The 21332-nt window shown below is 44.4% G+C and overlaps 1 protein-coding gene across 1 annotated transcript in view; it reads left to right on the forward strand.

Moving 5' to 3' along the window:
* DBF4B (DBF4B-CDC7 kinase regulatory subunit) overlaps positions 1–21332 on the forward strand; it is a 43207-nt gene that overhangs the window by 9272 nt on the left and 12603 nt on the right. The window contains exons 7-11 of the mRNA XM_073681557.1: positions 8–29; positions 145–181; positions 433–478; positions 19148–19270; positions 21226–21319. Coding sequence (XP_073537658.1) covers positions 8–29; positions 145–181; positions 433–478; positions 19148–19270; positions 21226–21319 — 322 coding nt within the window. The remainder of the gene's footprint in view (positions 1–7; positions 30–144; positions 182–432; positions 479–19147; positions 19271–21225; positions 21320–21332) is intronic.

Raw genomic sequence — 21332 nt, forward strand, 5'->3', positions numbered from 1 at the left:
CCCAAAGGAGAGTAAAGAGGCCCGCTGAGGTACGATGGATGCGTGACTGGTACAATATGATGGAGTGTCGCTATGGACAGCACCTGATTTTCTTGTAATAGTTTTCATGAATAAGCATGGCTTGTGTTATTGTATGTATTTCAGGGGAAAGGACCTGCTGGTGCAAAACAGACCGTAAAGGGTGAGTTTACACCTCCCCTGTGTGACATATCTCTGCCCCTAATTGGAAACTGCAGATCAAAGCGGAGACTTATTCTTGTAATTATGCATTAGGAAGCGTTTTGGGCCCTGTGTTGTCTGTTAATGGTGGTGACCTCTATTAGAAATATACAGTACTAGAGCCGGAGAGGAGCCAACTCCACACTCCTATATATAATGTGGGGTTTCCTTACAAGGTCTTGTAATGACATTCTCTCCCTTCATGTTTCTCAGTTGGTAAACTGAAAAGCCCCTTCCTGAAGATCGAGGACCAGAGCCGGTGAGTGATTGTGGATTCCTTGCTTTATTTTTTTTAACTCTTTTTTTTTTTTTTTTTTTTTTTTTAAGATTACACATCATAACGAGGTTACATCAGAGAAGAAAAGAACAAACAGCATTTCTCATTGCTCATTAATACTGTTTGGCAAATTTAACCTGCCCTTAACATATCATGGGTCTCGTATCTTAACCAAAAGCATAAGAAACCTGTGTCGGACACCAAATATCACATACTTTATCATGAGAGAATACTCCTCACCACCTGAGGACTAACATGAGTCAAGGGGAATCAAACCAGAGCTTTCATACCTTTATCAAATTTTTCAAGTTAGTGTCTATTTTTATATACCACCCTCTCATAGGAAGCTGCGGTATTTACCATATTGACCCAGTGTGAAATCGGCACACTGGGGGTCTTCTATCCTTCCATCTCATGACGATGGCCTTGCAAGCCAAAGAAAAAAAAAGTTTCCCTGAGAAGAGTGGAAGGGTAGTGAGGCCGGTCTCCTCAAGGATTCCCAATAAACACACCTTAGGGCAGAGTGGTACAGGGGTTGTATGATCTCCATGAGGATAATCTGCCGCCTCTTCCCTACACCTATGGCAATCTGCACTGGTGGATCTTCCCATTTTATATAACCTACTAGATGTCACTTAGCATTGATGGACAATATACATTTGGACTAGCTTGTTGTTAATTGCTGGTCAAATATTTTGCAGGGAGGTCAAGGTCTCATCCCAATCCTCTGATGGGGAGGTATTACTGTCCTCGATTTAGTCTCCACCAACAATAGCGATGAGGAGCATCTCCTGCTTAGTAACTGGGTGTATAAGGAGATCAACCCCTTGGATCCCTGGCTCCTTAGCCTCATACCCCCTGATTGGGATTCTATGAGAGAATTTCCAATATCTGGGAACTGGCTATTTAGGGCATGTCTTGGCTGCAGATACTTAAAGAAAGCGTGTCTGGGGGATGGCTGGAGCTGTTGACATTGAAGAAAGGAAACAAAAGATCCCTGGATGTACAGTGGGTATGTAAAGTATTCAGACCCCTTTAAATTTTTCACTCTTTGCTTCATTGCAGCCATTTGGTAAATTCTAAAAAGTTCATTTTTTTTTCTCATTAAAGTACACTCTGCACCCCATCTTGACTGAAAAAAAACAAATGAGAAATTTTTGCAAATTTATTAAAAAAGAAAAACTGAAATATCACATGGTCATAAGTATTCAGAACCTTTGCTCGGACACTCATATTTAAGTCACATGCTGTCCATTTCCTTGTGATCCTCCTTGAGATGGTTCTACTCCTTCATTGGAGTCCAGCTCTGTTTAATTAAACTGATAGGACTTGATTTGGAAAGGCACACACCTGTCTATATAAGACCTCACAGTGCATGTCAGACCAAATGAGAATCATGAGCTCAAAGGAACTGCCCAAGGAGCTCAGAGACAGAATTGTGGTAAGGCACAGATCTGGCCAAGGCTACAAAAGAATTTCTACATTACTCAAGGTTCCTAGGAGCACAGTGGCCTCCATAATCCTTAAATGGAAGAAGTTTGGGACCACCAGAAGTCTTCCTAGACCTGGCCGTCCAGCCAAACTGAGCAATCGTGGGAGAAGAGCCTTGGTGAGTTAGGTAAGGAAGAACCCCAAGATCACTGTGGCTGAGCTCCAGAGATGTAGTAGGGAGATGGGAGAAAGTTCCACAAAGGCAACTACCACTGCAGCCCTCCATCAATAGGGCCTTTATGGCAGAGTGGCCCGACGGAAGCCTCTCCTCAGTGCAAGACATATGAAAGCCCGCATAGTTTGCTCAAAAACACATGAAGGACTCCCAGACTATGAGAAATAAGATTCTCTGGTCTGATGAGACAAAGATAGAATTATCACCAGAAAGTTCTAAGCGGTATGTGTGGGGAAAAAAAGCAGGCACTGCTCATCACCTACAAAATACAATCCAACAGTGAAACATAGTGGTGGCAGCAGCATCATGCTATGGGGGTGTTTTTTCAGCTGCAGGGACAGGACGACTGGTTGCAATTGAAGGAAACATGAATGTGGCCAAGTACAGATATCCAGGATGAAAACCTCTTCCAGAGTGCTCTGGACCTCAGACTTGCCCGAAGGTTCACCTTCCAACAAGACAATGACCCTAAGCACACAGCTAAAATAACAAAGGAGTGGCTTCAGAACAACTCTGTGACCATTCTTGACTGGCCCAGCCAGCGCCCTTACCTAAACCCAATTGAGCATCTCTGGAGAGACCTGGAAATGGCTGTGCACCAACGTTCACCATCCAACCTGACGGAACTGGAGAGGATCTGCAAGGAAGAATGGCAGAGGATCCCCAAATCCAGCTGTGAAAAACTTGTTGCATCATTCCCAAGAAGACTCATGACTGTACTAGCTCAAAAGGATGCTTCTACTCAATACTGAGCAAAGGGTCTGAATACTTATGACCATGTGATCTTTCAGTTTATTCGTACTCCCATGACAGCACCACGAGAGAGAGGATCCGCCCATCAAGGACAGGAAACCTACAGGTTTAAAAAGGGCGGCACCTCTCTCCCACCTCAGTTTAAGTCTCCCATCAAGGACAGGAAACCTAAACTATCAGGCTTACCTGCAGGAAGAAGAAAAGATCTCTTGCCCCAGATGGAATAGACAGGGTGCCTGGGGCGGTGAAGTCCTTGCCCTGGTCGGTTCTGAACTTCTGGAGACGCCACGGCAGGGCTCATTGGGGCGGTGAGCGTGACATCCCCTCTTGCTGAGGTGGATTATCCGCTATGTGTGGCTGTCCGCATGCGGGCAACCCCCCCCCCCACCCGGTACAGTATGCAGGAGATCTGGGCTGCGCCGGCGGGGAACGTGACAGGCGCGGTCCTATGACGTATTTCCAGTGCGCCATAGGCTTCCGCCGGAAGTGAGCGTGGCTCGCGCGTGAGGCCAGGAAGTGTATGGGCCGCATGCGAGCGAGGACGCCGGAACGGGGCTTAGCAGTCTGTTCACCGCTGAGGAGGGGAGGGGGGGGGACGACTCGCCTCACCTCACCGGTACCAGGTATGGCCAGTATTAAAAGGACCTGGCAGCATACAGAGGTGCTTCCCAGCCCATTGTTTTTTCAACATGGGAGATTCACAAGAGCAGCTATCACCTCAGCAAGAACAACTGCTGCAGGAGCAGCGCTCTGGGGAGCCCTCACAACAGGCGGTGCAAAGTCGTTCCCGGTCTGGGTCCAGTCGTTCGACAAGGAAGGTCCAATTGTTCGGCGTGATTCTCCGCCGGTAAAGGATTCCTCTGTTTCTACGATACCACATATTCCAGGGGGTAAGTGGAATCTTCGTGAAAGTTCTACTAATTCTTCTTCTTCTGTCTATAATTTTTTCAGAACAAGAAATGTTCATTTAAATCAAAACATAAGGCATGTGCCCTATACAGCTCCCTGATGCATATGTTAAGAAATTGTGCCAACCTTGTATTGACAAGGTGATGACGGAAGAAACCCCGGGGTTTTTCTTGGGTCTGAAAACTTTAATTAAAGAAGAAATAGGCAAGGCTTTGCGAGGGAATTCTGAGCCCAGGCATTCTCCTCAGGACCCTCAGCCAGACTCAGACTCTGATATCTCAGACATTTCTTCCTCTAACCTCTCTTCCTCTAAAAGCTAGTCTGATAGACAATGTTTTCCTCTAAATGAGGTTTATGCCTTGGTGAAAGCTGTCCGAACTACCATGGTCATTGTGGACACTAGACCAGAAAAATCTTTGGAGGATGTAATGTTTGGGGGATTAGGTTAGAAAAAGAAGAGATGTTTCCCCATGAATACTAAAATTAAAGATCTCATTGATGGAGAGTGGCAAAAGCCAGAGAGGAAGGGCAGCATTCCTCCCTCCTTCAAAAGGAGGTATCCGTTTGATGCCGCAAGTTCCTCTTGGTCAAAGGCACCAAAGCTAGATGTTGCCATTGCTAAGGCATCAAAGAAGTCTTCTCTCCCCTTTGACGACATGGGAGCATTAAGAGACCCCCTGGACAGACGAGCAGATGCCTTTTTGAAAGGTGCTTGGGAGATAACTGCAGGAGCCCTGAAACCAGCAGTAGCAGCCACCTGCACATCCAGAGCCCTGAGGGTCTGGCTGGAACAGCTAGACAACCAACTGAAGAAGGGTGTCTCCAGGAAGGAGATTATTTCTTCCCTTCCCCTAGTCCAGGGTGCAGCGCCCTTTCCTGCTGACGCGGCTGCGGACTCAGACTGGCAGCAAAATACTCAGCTCTATCAAATGCTGCTCGGAGAGCCCTGTGGCTTAAATGCTGGCCTGGAGATGTACAAACAAAATCTAGACTTTGTACAATTCCTTATGAGGGGGAATATCTTTTCGGCCAAACCATGGATGAACTTTTGGAAAAAGCTGGGGATCCTAAGAAGGGGTTTCCGTCTGTATATCTACCCTCTCTTAAAGCATTTTGGAGAAAGAAATTTGTCTGAAGAAGATTTTTTTTTTTTTTAGAGAACAGGAAAAATTCGAAGAAAAAGGTCGTAAAGGTAGAGGCCTACTCTTTTGGTTCTTCTTCCAAAGATGAGCAGAAGCCAGGGGATTCACTATCGGCCCAGGTGGGAGGGAGATTGTCGTTGTTTTTCCCAGCTTGGGAATGTATTTCACATAGCAGTTGGATTTTGAGCCTCATTAGATTTGGTCTTAAATTTCAATTTCAAACCCTTCCTTACAGAAGATTCATGATTATTCCCTCTAGCTCCTCCCCAGAGCGGCAGACAGCCCTCGTATCGGAGATTCAAGACCTAATAAAGAAAAACGTCCTGATTGAGGTTCCGAAAACAGAAGAGGGATACGGATTCTACTCTCTGCTCTTCCTGGTCCCCAAACCTGATGGGTACTTCAGGACAATCATAAATTTAAGATCCTTAAATAGTTTTATTATAATAGATACCTTTAAAATGTAATCATTAAAAACGCCAAAATTACTTTTTCCCCACTGTTATATGGTGGTCTTGGATCTTTAAAGACGCATATTACCATGTTCCCATTCATAATGATTATCAAAAATATTTGAGGGTGGCCATTGAAATAAAAGTGGTAGTTAAACACTTTTATTATTTTTATTATTATAGCGCCATTTATTCCATGGCGCTTTACATGTGATAGGGATATACATAACAAAAGCATTTACATAATCTTAACAAAACGAGTCAGCGACTGGTACAGGAGGAGCGAGGACCCTGCCCGCGAGGGTTTACATTCTAGAAGGGATGGGTGAGGATACATTAGGTGAGGGTAGAGCTGGTCATGCAGCTGTGGTTACTGCAGGTTGTAGGCTTGTCGGAAGAGGTAGGTCTTCAGGTTTCTTTTGAAGGTTTCCACGGTCGGCGAGAGTCTGATGTGTTGGGGTAGAGAGTTCCAGAGTAGGGGGGATGCACGGGAGAAATCTTGTATACGATTGTGGGAGGAGGAGATAAGAGGGGAGTAGAGGAGGAGATCTTGTGAGGATCGGAGGTTGCGTGCAGGTAAGTACCAGGAGACTAGGTCACAGATGTATGGGGGACACAGGTTGTGGATGGCTTTGTATGCCATGGTTAGAGTTTTGAACTGAATTCTCTGGGCAATGGGGAGCCAGTGAAGAGATTGACAGAGAGGAGAGGCTGGGGAATATCGGGGGGACAGGTGGATTAGTCGAGCAGCAGAGTTTAGGATAGATTGGAGAGGTGCAAGAGTGTTGGAAGGGAGGCCACGGAGCAGGAGGTTGCAGTAGTCGAGGCGGGATATGATGAGTGCATGCACTAGTGTTTTTGCAGAGTCTTTGCTGAGGAATGCACGGATCCGGGAGATGTTTTTGAGTTGGGAGTCGGCAGAAAGTGGAAAGGGCTTGGATATGTGGATTGAAGGAGAGATCAGAGTCCAGGGTTACTCCAAGGCAGCGAGCTTGTGGGACTGGGGAGAGTGAACAGCCATTGACGTTGATAGCTAGGTCAGTTGGGAGGGTTGAATGAGATGGCGGAAAGATGATGAACTCTGTTTTATCCATGTTCAGTTTTAGAAATCTGTCAGAGAAGAAGGATGAGATGGCGGACAGACATTGTGGGATTTTGGTTAGTAGGGAGGAGATATCTGGTCCAGAGAGGTAGATCTGTGTGTCGTCAGCATAGAGGTGATACTGAAAACTGTGAGACTCTATGAGCTGTCCCAGGCCAAAGGTGTAGATGGAGAAGAGCAGAGGTCCTAGAACTGAACCTTGGGGGACACCGACAGATAGGGGGCGAGATGAGGAGGTGGTGCGTGAGTGGGAGACCTTGAATGTCTTGTCTGTTAAGTATGAGGAGATCCAAGATAGAGCCAAGTCCGTGATGCCAAGAGATGAGAGAATCTGGAGTAAGAGGGAATGGTCCACTGTGTCAAAGGCAGATGACAGGTCCAGATGGAGTAGTGTCGCTTGGATTTGGCATTTAGTAGGTCATTGGTGACTTTGGTCAGGGCAGTTTCAGTCGAGTGATGCGGTCGGAAGCCAGATTGCAGGCGGTCGAAGAGGGAGCAGGAGGAGAGGTGGGAGGACAGTTCAAGGTGGACATGTTGTTCTAGTAGTTTTGAGGCAAAGGGGAGGAGTGATATGGGGCGGTAGCTAGTCAGAGAGGAAGGGTCAAGGGAGGGCTTTTTGAGGATGGGTGTGATTGCGGCATGTTTGAAACATGAGGGGAAGACACCGATTGTTAGTGACATATTGAAGAGGTGGGTTAGGGTTGGGATGAAGACTGTGGTAAGGTTAGTGATGAGGTGGGATGGGGTTGGGTCAAGTTCGCAGGTGGTGAGGTGTGATTTGGAGAGTAAAGAGGAGACTTGACCTTCTGTAATGGTGGAGAAGTGGGGTTTGGAGGAGGAGGGTTGAGTAGATATGAGGAGCGGTTGTGTGGACTTTAGGCAAAAGTTTTGTCTGATGGTGTCAATCTTCTGTTTGAAGAATGAGGCAAAGTCGTCGGCTGAGATGAGAGAAGAGGGAGGAGGTGCTGGGGGATGAAGGAGAGAGTTGAAAGTGTTAAATAGCTGTTTAGGGTTGTGAGATAGGAAGGATATGAGAGATGAGAAGTAGGTTTGTTTTGCTGTAGTGAGTGCGGCCTTGAAATTAGTGAGGGATTGCTTGAATGCGATGAAGTGCTCGATGGAGTGAGACCTTTTCCATCTCCGCTCCGCAACCCTGGAGGCCCGGCGCAGTTCTTTAGTAAGCTTAGTGTGCCAGGGTTGCCTGTTGAATGTGCGAGATGTGATGTGTGTGAGAAGGGCGATCGAGTCTAGAGCTGCAGCTATTGTGGTGTTATATGAGGCAGCAGCAACGTCTGCATCGTGTAAGGAATTTATGTCTGTAAGAGGGAGGAGGGATTCGGAGAGTGAGTGTAGGTCAAAGTGTTTGAGATTTCTGCGAGGGTGTGTAAGTTTGTGGAGTGGGGATTGTGCACCTGGAGAGGAGAGGGTAGAGAATGTGAGGAGGTTATGGTCAGAGAGAGGGGGAGTGGTGAGTTAGAGAGGTTAGATAGGGAACAGAGGCAGGTGAAGATGAGGTCCAGTGTGTGGCCATCTTTGTGGGTGGGTGTGGAAGACCATTGAGTGAGTCCGAAGGAGGAAGTGAGAGATAGGAACTTAGAGACAGACGAGTGGGAAGTGTTAATGGGGATGTTGAAGTCGCCCATTATGATAGTGGGGATGTCAGTGGAGAGGAAGTGAAGCAGCCAGGTGGTGAAGTGGTCTAAGAAGGTGGTGGCTTGCCCTGGGGGTCGGTAAACGACGGCCAGTTGGAGGTTGGAGGGGGAATAGATGCGCACACACAGTGCATCTCAAAAGAGGGGAGTGTAACGGAGGGTGGCAGTGGGATTTGGGTGAAAGCGCAGTGTTCTGATAGGAGAAAACCTACGCCTCCGCCATGTTTGCCGTTGCGGCGGGGGGTGTGGGAAAGGTGGAATCCGCCATATGAAAGTGCAGCTGGGGAGGCTGTGTCAGAGGGGGTGAGCCAGGTTTCAGTGATGGCGAGGAAGGAAAGTTTGTTTGTAATGAAAAGATCGTGGATGAAGGAAAGTTTGTTGCAGACAGAGCGAGCGTTCCATAGAGCTCCTGTTAGAGCAACTAACGGAGTGGGGATTAGTTGGATGGGTATGAGGTTAGAAGGGTTGCGACAGTTTGTGGAAGGTCGTGGATAGGAGGAAGAAGTAACTGTGGGGATATGGTGAGGAGGACCAGGATTTGGAGAGATATCTCCAGCAGTGAGGAGGAGCAGAGAAAGTGTTAGCAGGTGGGAGCAAGAGAGAGCATGGGGTGGCAGTCTGTGTTTGGAGATCCAGGATTGAATGTTGAGGAATAATTCGGAGGAGGAGGTGAGATGAATGGGGAGGATGGAGGGAGAGATGAAGCTTTTCTTACTAGGTGTAGGGATTTGGGGGGTTACTAGAAAGTGGAGGATTGTGGAGCAAAAAGTGAGCGCTAACAGAAACATAGTTAATAGAGAGTAAGTGGTTAAAGTGTTGGTTACCTGACTCCTGCCCTGACTAACTGCCTCTGAAATAACTGCCACTTATCTCCGAAGCCACTTTGCACAAGAAGACGCGTGCACCCCTTACAGAGCTTCTAAATATATAGGGCACATTAAACTATCAGGTGAAGGGCATTGTGGGAGCTGCTTATGGCTAAATTAGCAGCTGGTCGAGATGGCTGGGTGATCAAAGACAGAGCTAGGACTCTAGTCTCTGCAGTTTAGCACCTCTAAAAATCAGATAAGATCTATAGTGGGGAAGGGGCAGACATATGTGGGTATTGAATGGAGTGGGACAGATAAGGCAGAGAAATTATGCAGAGCATGTACCAGTGAGGTGAACCAGCAGAGCAGAGCATTAGATTACAGCAGACACAGCAAGCAGAGAAATTATGCAGAGCATGTACCTGTGAAGAGGGATGTTAGTCCATTGCCTCTGAAATAACTGCCACTTATCTCCGAAGCCACTTTGCACAAGAAGACACTTCCAGTATACCGCCCTTCCCTTTGGGTTGGCAATAGCCCCGAGAGCTTTTACCAAACTAGTGGCAGAGGTTATGGCCCATATAAGAGAAAAAGACATCTTGATAATCCCTTACCTTGATGATTTCCTGATAGTGGGGGACTCCTTTTGTACAATGCGAAGCCCACCTTCAAGTGACAATTTCTGTCCTAGAAGGCCTAGGTTGGTTTCTAAATCTGGAAAAATCTAGGTTGACCCCACAAAAGGCTCAACAGTTCCTGGGGGTCATTTTAGATTCAGAAAGACAGTTATGCCATTTGTCAGAGGAAAAGATTGTAAAAATCCAGGGCCTAGTGAAACAATGTATGGATAGACCCTCTGTCACTCCGTAGAGCCATGTTATTATTGGGGACCCTGACCTCAAGTTTTACCGCGGTGCGTTGGTCCCAATTTCACTCAAGGGCACTTCAATGGGATATATTATATAACGACTCAATTCTAGATGGTCATCTAGACCAGGAATTCACCTTGGCCCCTCTCTCCTTACAATCCCTTCTTTGGTGGTTGGTATACACTAAACTTTCTAGGGGAATCCCTTGGGAAAGTAAACCTACTGCAGTCTTGACTACGGATGCAAGTTCTACAGGTTGGGGAGCTCATTTTGAAGGAAACTTAATTCAGGGGACCTGGTCAACCAATGAGGTACAGTTTTCCTCGAATGTTAAGGAACTTTTGGCGGTTGATCATGCGCTCAATGGGTTCCTTGTATATTTACAGGGCCAGGATGTCCGCATACTCTTGGACAATCAAGTGACAGTAGCTTATATAAATCATCAAGGGGGAACCCGTTCAAAAGACTTAATGAGAGTAGCAGACCAACTTCTTCAGAAAGCAGAAGAACATTTTCTCTCCCTTTCTGCTGTACATCTAAGAGGAAAAGAAAACGTCAGAGCAGATTTTCTCAGCCGCAATTCCCTAAAAGAAGGAGAATGGTCCTTGAACGCTCAGATATTCTCCAAGATTGTTGCAATGTGGGGTCTTCCAACAGTGGACTTGTTCGCGACAAAATACAATCAGAAGGTGGCAACGTTTTGTTCTCTAAACCCCAGAGAAAGGCCCCTGGCAGTGGACGCCTTCATGGTTTCCTTTGGCGTATGCATTCCCTCCCATGGTCCTGCTTTCGTCAGTCATAAGGAAAATCAGGACAGACAAAGCCAGATTAATCCTTATATGCCCCTTTTGGCCCAAGAGACCATGGTTCTCTTGTCTCCGGAGGATGTCCATATCAGACCCCTGGGTCCTTCCGGAGATTCCGGACCTTCTCACTCAGGGTCCGGTTTCCCATCCTCCAGCCTCAAATCTCCATTTAACGGCATGGAATTTGAAAGGGCACTGTTAGGCTATGTGCCCACGTTGCGGACCTGAAGCATATTTTTTACGCTTTTCCCTGGCGGGAAAATCGCATGCGGATATTGCATGCGGTTTTCCCGCCAGATAAAAGCGTTTGTGAGGCGTCTTTGCATGCATTTCCGCATGCGGGTTATCAAGCACTTCTCCAAGCATCACTTGGAAAAGTGCTTGACAACTTGTTCAGAATGGTAAAAAATAAAAAAATAAACTTTATACTCACCTTCTGATGCATTCTCTGCCCCGTCCGGAGGCTTGAGCTGCTCACGCTGTTGTGTGCAGGACCTGCGGTGACGTCATTGAGTCATGTGGTGGGTCACATGACTCAATGACGTGGCAGGTCCTTCAGACAACAGCGCGACGGAGGGAAAACATCAGAAGATAAGTATAAACTTTTTTTTATTCTTTTTTTTACAGGTTCTTTGGTACCCAGGTCTGGATGAGAGTCTCCTCTCATCCAGACTTGGGTACCATCCGCACATTCATTCCGCTGCGCTTCCGCAAAATTAATGAACATGCTGCGGATTTTTGACCGCAGCATATACGCTGCGGAAAAATCCGCAGCATGGGCATTGACATTGCGGAATGCCATTGGGGACCATGGGGTGCGGATATACATGCGTTTTTCAAGCGTTTACGCTGCGGAAATTCCGCAGCATATACGCTTGAAAAACGCTATGTGGGCACACAACCTTAACCAGCAAAGCTTTTTCCACAAATTTAGTAAACACTCTCCTTTGTAGCAGAAAGCCCGTTGCTACCCGCATCTACGCTAGAACTGGGAGGAAGTTCCTGTCCTTTTTAGAATTCAAACCAGAGGATGGGGTCCCTATTGGTAAGATACTAGAATTTCTACAGTGGGGTTTAGAACAGGGCCTAACCACTAGTACATTGAAAGTACAAGTTTCGGCTTTAGGAGCCTTATTTTCTTTTGATATAGCGGCTAATTATTGGGTAGCACGGTTTATAAAAGCCTCTTTCAGGTATAGACCTATTATTAAATCCAGATCCTCACCCTGGGATTTAAACCTGGTCTTAAATGCCTTGACTAACCCTCCCTTCGAGCCCCTAGATTCAGCCTCCCATAAAATTATACTTCTTAAGACAGCCCTGTTAGTTGCCCTGACTTCGGCCAGAAGAGTAAGGGACAAACAGGCTATTTCTATATCAACACCGTTTACTCGAGTTCTGGATGATAGAATTGTACTAAGGCCTGACCCTGCCTTTCTTCCAAAAGTAGTCTTACGATTTCATAGGACTCAAGAGGTAAATCTTCCAACTTTTTGTTTTCCCCCTAAAAATCAGAAAGAGGAGAAACTACACACATTAGATGTTAGGAGGTGCGTACTTAAATATCTGGAGGTCTCACAGTTTTAGGAAAGAGAGTTCCCTATTTATATGCCATCAGGGGGCTAGGAAAGGTTGTAAAAGCTTCAAAATGTACAATTGCGAGGTGGATTAGAGAGGCCATCACCCTTGCCTACTCTTCGGGAGATAAGGAAGTACCGGAGGGGTTGAGGGCACACTCCACCAGAGCAGTAGCAACTTCCTGGGCCGAGAAGACTGGGGTTTCCATCGAAGACATATGTAAGGCTGCCACCTGGTCTTCTCCCTCCACCTTCTATAGGCATTATAGGTTAGATTTGTGTGATTCCTCTGATCTCACCTTTGGGAGAATGGTGCTTCAGGCTGTGGTCCCTCCCTAATCTCCTTCGTCTCTGTAATTCTCTCGTGGTGCTGTCATGGGAGTACGAATAAAGCCTTAGTTACTTACCGGTAACGGGATTTTCGGAGCCCATGACAGCACCCTTATATTTCCTCCCTACACTGGTGTTTTGCACCCCCGTAGGGTTATTTTCCTTTTTTGCACCCTCGGGGGAAGTTAGTTAAAGTTATTGGCTTAAAATGAATATTGTGTTTTTAGTCTGGTTGTAATTAACCTTGCCAGTCCTCTCATGCTCTGTTAACTTAAACTGACGCGTGAGAGAGGTGCCGCCCTTTTTAACCTGTAGGTTTCCTGTCCTTGATGGGTGGATCCTCTCTCTCGTGGTGCTGTCATGGGCTCCGAAAAATCCCATTACCGGTAAGTAACTAAGGCTTTTTCTTTTTTTAAAAATTTTTCCAACATTTCTACGTTTGTTTTTTTTTCAGTCAAGATGGGGTGCAGAGTGTACTTTAATGAGAAAAAAAAATGAACTTTTTAGAATTTACCAAATGGCTGCAATGAAACGAAGAATGAAAAATTTAAAGGGGTCTGAATACTTTCCGTACCTACGGTATACCTGTGCCAGTGGCTTGACCCCTAAGTTCGACCAAAACTGAGCCTCTTGGGATGTAGCAATTCGGGAAGAGCACTGTTATGCCATAAGGGGGACTCGGCTACTGTGTCCTTGAAGTGAAAAATCTTCTTGGTGGCTTTCCACACTTGAGCTGCATGTCTGTGAATTGGTAAGAAGTAGCGTGACTATAGTGCCTCCAAGACCCGCCATAGACTCTGAAGACTCAAACAGTGCGCAAGTTGGTATTCAGAATTAGGGCTCACGCTCACGTGTATAATACAAAACCTCTGACCAATATTATTCAATGAGGCAGAGCAGATCTGCAATTTTTTTTTTCTCATGGTGATTCTGCATGAGAAAAAAATCGCAGCGAGTGGCAGCATATCTCGCATGATGCACATCCATTCAAGTCTAAGGGTGTATGCAAAACATCAGACTGCACTTGGATGTCATCCCAGTGCAGTCCAATGTATGCCGAGACAGGCAATGGAGAAGATGGAGAGCTTAATCTCTCCTTCTCCTCACCAGTGATCTGATCCTCATGGGGGGGAGGGGGAAAGCAGATCACAGTAGCCTGACATTCGGCTCACGCTCACAGCAGAGTTTGAGCCGAGTTTCATTAGCATATCGTATCCAATGCTATACGCTGATGTGACCCCTGTCTTGGGCAAATGATTATCTGCTATCCAGTATTGTATAAAACAAAGTTGGCCAGCGTAGTATAAAACCATGTTCACACATTCAGAATTTATAAACCGTAACCAGGAGTGGAACAATCAGAGGAAAATTATAATAGAAACACATCACCACTTCTGTATTTATCACCCACTCCTGGTTTTGGCTTACAGATACTGATGTATAATAATGAACGTGTGAGCGTGGCCCAAGAAGTCTGGGAGTGCCGCACCTGCCTCATCTCTGGGCCTCTGAAGAGTGGTTTCAGTTTGTCTGAGCCCTATATGAAGGATGATAAATGGGAGTTGATCATGGCAAAAACCTGTTGTGGGACCATAGAGACTTGTTGTCCCAGAACATATAGGAATTTAGGGAGGGCTATCATTTTAATGACTGATTCTCCCAGCTACTGACACAATTTATGTGAAAAGCAAGGAATACTAAGTTCGCCTTTTATCCAACAGGTTTAATAAAAAAAAAAATTCCCCAAGTGAAGTCAGGACTCCTCTCTTTATCTGTGTATCATGGTCTGTTAGACTGCGGTGCAGTCAGTTGGTGGAGTTATCTTATGTGATGTGAGGCCAACAAATGTTCACAGATAATGAAGGGCTTCAGACTGAAAGGCTATGTGCCCACGATGCAGAAATGCTCCGGATTTTTCCTGAGCGTTTCTGCATCTCCCTGGCAGAAAAAACACATAATGCGGATTGTACATGCGTTTTTTCAGCCAGGGACAACGTTTGTCACTCGTTTTACACATGCGATTTCGCATGCACGTTGTCAAGCACTTTCCAAGCGATTTTTAGCATCACTTGGAAAAGTGCTTGACAACTTGGTCACACTATATAAATCCATGCAACCGGCATGGATTTTATATAGTGTGACCAAGTTAGTTAAAGAATAAAAATGGTAAAAAAAACATTATACTCACCTTCTGATGGCCCGCGGTCTTCTCTCCGGTGCGTCCGGTCTCTTGTACGGCCCGTGGTGGTCTAAAAGGACCTTCCATGACGTCATTTAGTCATGTGACTAGTCATGTGACTGGTCACGCGACCGCTGACGTCAGCGGTCGCGTGACCCGTCACATGACTAAATTACTTCATGGAAGGTCCTTTTAGACCATCGCGAGCCTCCGGGGAGCCTGGACGCACCATAGAGGAGATCGGGGGCCATCAGAAGGTGAGTATAATGTTTTTTTTTTTTTGTTTGTTTGTTTTTTTTTACAGGTACTATGGTACCCGGGTCTGGACAAGAGTCTCCTCTTCTCCAGACTCGGGTACCATCTGCACATTGAATCTCTTAATATCCACATGTGCACATGTAGTGATGCGGATATTAAGCGATTCAATGCAAGTCAATGGCAGCAAAAACGGCGCGATTACGAAAATAATTGGAAGTGCTGCGGATTTTTCCACAAGGATAATCTGCCGCGGAAATTTCCGCAGCATGTGCACAGCACATGCGGATTATCATTGGAGAACATTGCAGACCTTCTACCAAGCGTTTTTTACGAATTTCTGCGGTTGAATTGCTTAAACGCATAGTGGGCACACAGCCTAAGGGTGTGTTCACACATATAAAGGAAACCCGACCTCTGGATTTACTCCAATAATCTTAGGAGTGCTGAATCCACCTCCGAACTACATGTGCAGTCATGTGCTTATTAGCTTATTATAAATACCGTAAGTGTTTATTCAACCCCTTCACTACCCAGCGATTTTTCTGTTTTTTTTTTGTTTGTTTGTTTGTTTTGGGGTTTTTTCTTTTTGTTATTTCCTCCCCTTCCAAGAGTCATAATTTTTTTTTATTTTTCTGTCAATATATCCATATGAGGGCTTGTTTTTGCAGGACTAGTTGCACTTTTGAATAACTGCATTCATTTTCTTGTGTGGCGAAAAGCAATTCCCCAATCCTTTTTTTTTTTTTTTTTTTTGCTCCCTGAGCTGATATTTTCACTGATACTACAACCCCTGGCAAAAATTATGGAATCACCGGTCTCAGAGGATGTTCATTCAGTTGTTTAATGTTATTGAAAAAAAAAAGCAGATCACAGATATGGCACAAAACTAAAGTAATTTCAAATGGCAACTTTAGGGCTTTAAGAAACACTAAAAGAAATCAAGATTAAAAATGTGGTACTCAGGGTAATTTTTTTCAGACCAAGCAGAGGGAAAAAATTATGGAATCACTCAATTCTGAGGAAAAAATTATGGAATCACCCTGTGAATTTTCATTTCCAAAACTAACACCTGCATCAAATTAGATCTGCTCGTTAGTCTGCATCTAAAAAGGAGTGATCACAACTTGGAAAGCTGTTGCACCAAGTGGACTGCCATGAATCATGGCTCCAATACAAGAGATGTCAATTGAAACAAAGGAGAGGATTATCAAACTCTTAAAAGAAGGTAAATCATCACACAATGTTGCAAAAGATGTTGGTTGTTCACAGTCAGCTGTGTCTAAAATCTGGACCAAATACAAACAACATGGGAAGGTTGTTAAAGGCAAACATACTAGTAGACCAAGGAAGACTTCAAAGCGTCAAAACCGGAAACTTAAAGCAATATGTCTCCAAAACAGGAAATGAGGAGCAACGAAACAAATGAGGAACGAAGGGGAGGAAACTGGAGTCGATGTCTGTGACCGAACTGTAAGAAACTGCCTAAAGGAAATGGGATTTACATACAGAAGAGCTAAACATAAGCCATCATTAACACCTAAACAGAAAAAAACAAGGTTACAATGGGCTAAGGAAAAGCAATCGTAGACTGTGGATGACTGGATGAAAGTCATATTCAGTGATGAATCGCGAATCCGCATTGGGCAAGGTGATGATGCTGGAACTTTTGTTTGGTGCCATTCCAATGAGATTTATAAAGATGACTGCATGAAGAGAATATGCAAATTTCCACAGTCATTGATGATATGGGGCTGCATGTCTGGTAAAGGCACTGGGGAGATGGCTGTCATTACATCTTCAATAAATGCCCAAGTTTACATTGATATTTTGGACAGTTTTCTTATCCCATCAATTGAAAGGATGTTTGGGGATGATGACATCATTTTTCAAGATGATAATGCATCCTGCCATAGAGCAAAAACTGTGAAAACATTCCTTGAAAGAAGACACATAAGGTCAATGTCATGGCCTGCAAATAGTCCGGATCTCAATCCAATTGAAAATCTTTGGTGGAAGTTGAAGAAAATGGTCCATGACAAGGCTCCAACCTGCAAAGCTGATCTGGCAACAGCAATCAGAGAAAGTTGGAGCCAGATTGATGAAGAGTACTGTTTGTCACTCATTAAGTCCATGCCTCAGAGACTGCAAGCTGTTATTAAAGCCAGAGGTGATGCAACAAAATACTAGTGATGTATTGGAGTGTTCTTTTGTGTGTTTGTTTTTCATGATTCCATAATTTGTTCCTCAGAATTGAGTGATTCCATAATTTTTTCCCTCTGCTTGGTCTGAAAAAAATTACCCTTACTGAGTACCACATTTTTAATCTTGATTTCTTTTAGTGTTTCTTAAAGCCATAAAGTTGCCATTTGAAATGACTTTAGTTTTGTGCCATGTCTGTGATCTGCTTTTTTTCAACAACATTAAACAACTGAATGAACATCCTCCGAGCCCGGTGATTCCATAATTTTTGCCAGGGGTTGTATTTTGGGGCAGATACTATGTTTTCATCGCTTCTTATTACATTATTTTGGAATGTTGTGGCAGCCAAAAAAAGCCTTAATTCTGGTATTTTGATTTTTTATTTTTCTCTCGTTACTCCATTTACGATCGGATTAATTTTATATTTTTATCGGACATTTCTAAACATAGCAATACCAAATATGTGTTTTTTTTTCTTGTATTTTAATGGGGGGGAAAGGAGGGTGATTTTAAGCCTGTCTGGTTTGTTTTTGTGTTTGTTTCATAAAAAAAAAAAAAAAAAAACTTTTTACTGACTTCAATAGTCTCCTTGGGAGACTTGAAGCTGCGATTGTCCGATCACTTGTGCTATACATAGCAGTAATGACCATCTATGAACGCCGGACACTAGCATGTATGTCAAAAGTAGTGCAGGGGGTTAAAAGAGGTTGTCCACTACCCTGACTCGATTACTAGTTTTTACCATAAATGCTTAAGGATAATGCTCCGAAATATCCCCATGTATCTTTTCTGCCAGTTTCATGTTGTTTTTATGCTTTTTCGCTTTGCTTCCTGTCCCCTGGCAGCAGCTCTGTTGCCATAGCGATCACTTCCTCATCAGATTCCTCTGCTCCCTTCTGACTACATTTCCCATCATTCCTTGTGCTGGGCTGTAAGCCTGCAGTGAGCATGCCCACTGTAATTACGCCTACACCCCCCCCCCAGCTTCACACACATCAGCACCATCGCCTGTACAAGACACTACAAGGAATAGAAGCAATGTACGAAACACCATTCGGCTATGTTCACACATCTTGTTTTTTTTCAGCTTTTTTTTTTTTTTTAATGCGATGCGATTCCAGAAATCTCATGCACACACCTTTGGTTTTTTTTGTTCAGGATTTTGTGCTTTGCATGGCTTTTTGCAAAATAGAGCATGTCACTTCTTTCAGCGTTTTTTCACTCATTAGAAGTAATTAGTGGTGGAAAAAAACGCTGAATAAATGCACCAAAAACGCAGGTTTCAAGTTTTTCTGCATTTTTTTTTTGTACCAAAACCAGAATGACGTGTTTTTTTTTTTGTTTGTTTTTTTTTTCACTGAACTTTATGTACATGCATAAAGAGACAAAAGGACAGTGAAAAAAACGCACCAAAAACAAGCAAAAAAGCAAGAAAAATCCTGAACAAACCTCCTGGCAAGAGATCGGGTTTTTCTGCAGACGAAAAAACGCAGCAAATACGCAATGTGGGAACATAGTCTTACACTCTGACAATAAAGAGGATCCCCTGCTCCCCCTCACTGACATGGAGGGTGGTATGGACCAATGCATGGGCAGAGTTCTGAATGTAAAGAATCTCTGTACTGTTAGTATAATGAAGGCGACAGCGTAACGGGCAGTGCCGTACGCCACAGGCGACGGCGTAACGGGATGGCTACTCTTTAAATCTAGTTGCACAAATAAACTCTCCCATTTTCCGACCTTTTATTTTTTTAAAGTGCAAATGCAGCATAAAATCGCCCATTTTATTAATTTTTACAACCACGTGCAATAAAAAAACAAAAATTGTTGCTAAAGCCTTGATAAATCCCCCCATGATGTTCATAGAATGCATCTACTGGATACGACTGTGTAAAGTAGACAGTTTGTTGTTGTGATCGTCATTTTGTCTTCGTTTTTTCTTCTACAGAAAATACCGTCCAATCTACCGCTCCTTCTCCAAGTTCCCCGAGTGCTCATTTATCTCTTCAGACCGAGGTCCTTTTGAGACTGTTCACACCAACCACAGTGCACATAAAGACAGAGACGTTGGGTAGGTCCTGCCTGCCATGTGCCTTTAAAGAGGTTTCCCTAATGTAACTACCCCTTCTGAAAGTGATGTATTTGTACATAGTAGATGTGTTATCTCTATACACATTTCATCTGTACTAAATAATCCAAGTTTTGCTATTATTTCATAGTATTGCAGTTTTTTACTACACTCTACTAATGTGTTCCCATGTCATCAGGTGCATGTACATGGGATCTGCATGCACAGGACCCGAGCCCGGCTACAGGATAACTGATGTGCTCACTTTCATGCAGGCCATTTACACTTCACTGTACCCTTTTTTTTTTTTTTTTTTTTAAATACTGATAGGTGACCTTACATTGGCCACCAGGGGGCCCAACAAGACGTTCTTCAGGTCTGTAAAGTGATCATGTCCGCTACCAAAGTAAAAAGTCACAAAACTAAATTTCCATCAGGCTCACAATTAAACTAAAGTTTAATTTAAATCTTTTTACAAGGACCTTTTATTAGCCTACGCTCTAAAACTTAAGACCTTCCTATTTTTTTCATGCATTTTTTCACTTAAAGAAGCACTCCGGTCAAAGTTTTTATCCTCTTAATATATTGCAGTCATCATATAGCACTGTGTACTTGCTTACAACTGCTCATTTTGCCTTTCTACGCAGATAATTGTTCTCTTTTCTCTGCTCTATGTACAAACAGGAAGTCTCTTTTCCCTGCAAAAATCATTCCCCTCTTCAACTCCTGACCCCGCTGCTCTGCTTCTTCCCACCCCCTGCCAGGGACTTTGCAGTAACTCATACAGGGAAAGATGACCGCCTGATTCTACATAGAGATTAGAAGGATTCAGCTAGTCTGTTTTTAATCACACAACGTCATAGTCCTAATGGAAAAGGGAAGACTTAAAGGGAATCTGTCACCCCCTGGGACCTATCAAACCTCTACTATGGGCATACAGGTGATAGAAATGTGAATCTATACATACATGTATGGCCCATAGTAGATGTCTACTTGCTTTTTACTAAATTAGTTTTGGCAATCTTACCATCCGGGGGACGCGAAGAAATCCCCGCCTATTAGCTTAATTTCCATATCCCCTCTCCTGCACGTCACAGGGCCTTGTGACATGCAGTTCCTGGCCAGATCCCGCGCCTTCACAATTTACCCTGTACAGAAGGCGCGGTAATCCCTGTCGTCTGTGTAGCCTTGTGGAGCTGGGAAGGCAGAGTGGCTCACCGGCACCTGTTCACAAGTTTCCTGCTCCACAGGCTACACAGACGGTAGGGATTACTGCGCGGTAAATTGCGCAGACGCGGGATCTGGCCGGGCACTACACGTCACAAGGCCCTGTGACATGCAGGGGGGGGGGGGGGTATGGAAATTAAGCTAATAGGCGGGGATTTCTTCGCGTTCCCCGGACAGGAAGCTTGTCAAAACTAATTTAATAAAAAGCTATTGCAAAGCAAGTAGACCTTTAATATGGGCCATAAAAGTAAGTATAGATTCACATTTCTATCACCTGTATGCCCATATTAGAGGTCTGATAGGACCCAGGGGGTGACAGATTCCCTTTAACTGGGTAGAAAGACAAAATGATCAATTTTAAGTACACAGTTCTATATAATATGATGACTGCAATATACTAAGAGGATAAACATTTTTGATGGGAGGAGTGCTTCTCTTAACCTTACTTGGTGTGTTCTCATGATGCTGGGTGTTGTATGTACTGATTACTGAACTATTTCTGTAATTTTCCCTCGGAATCAATAAAGTGTATTGTATTGTGGAGCTTTACAGATATTTGGGTTTCATTTGAAGCCTGCACAGTTGTCCATGCCACACACATTGACATAGATTTTATGCCTGCAATAGTCTGGGTATGATCAGGGCATGGAGAAAGTGATAGTGTCAGCCCTCCGTCCCTCTCTTTTTGTTGACTACCTGTGTATATTATTTTCTCCTCCCATCATAATTAGGGAACAGGACAAAGATGTGGGTGAGAGACCACAGAACTGTGAGAAGAGTGGATATTGCGAATGCTGTCATATCACCTACAGAAAGCTTTGTGAGGTAAGAGTAGCCT

This window comes from Phyllobates terribilis, unplaced genomic scaffold (genome assembly GCF_046119375.1).
Source record: "Phyllobates terribilis strain yellow unplaced genomic scaffold, ASM4611937v1 Scaffold_5__5_contigs__length_657084704, whole genome shotgun sequence".
Lineage (NCBI taxonomy): Eukaryota > Metazoa > Chordata > Amphibia > Anura > Dendrobatidae > Phyllobates > Phyllobates terribilis.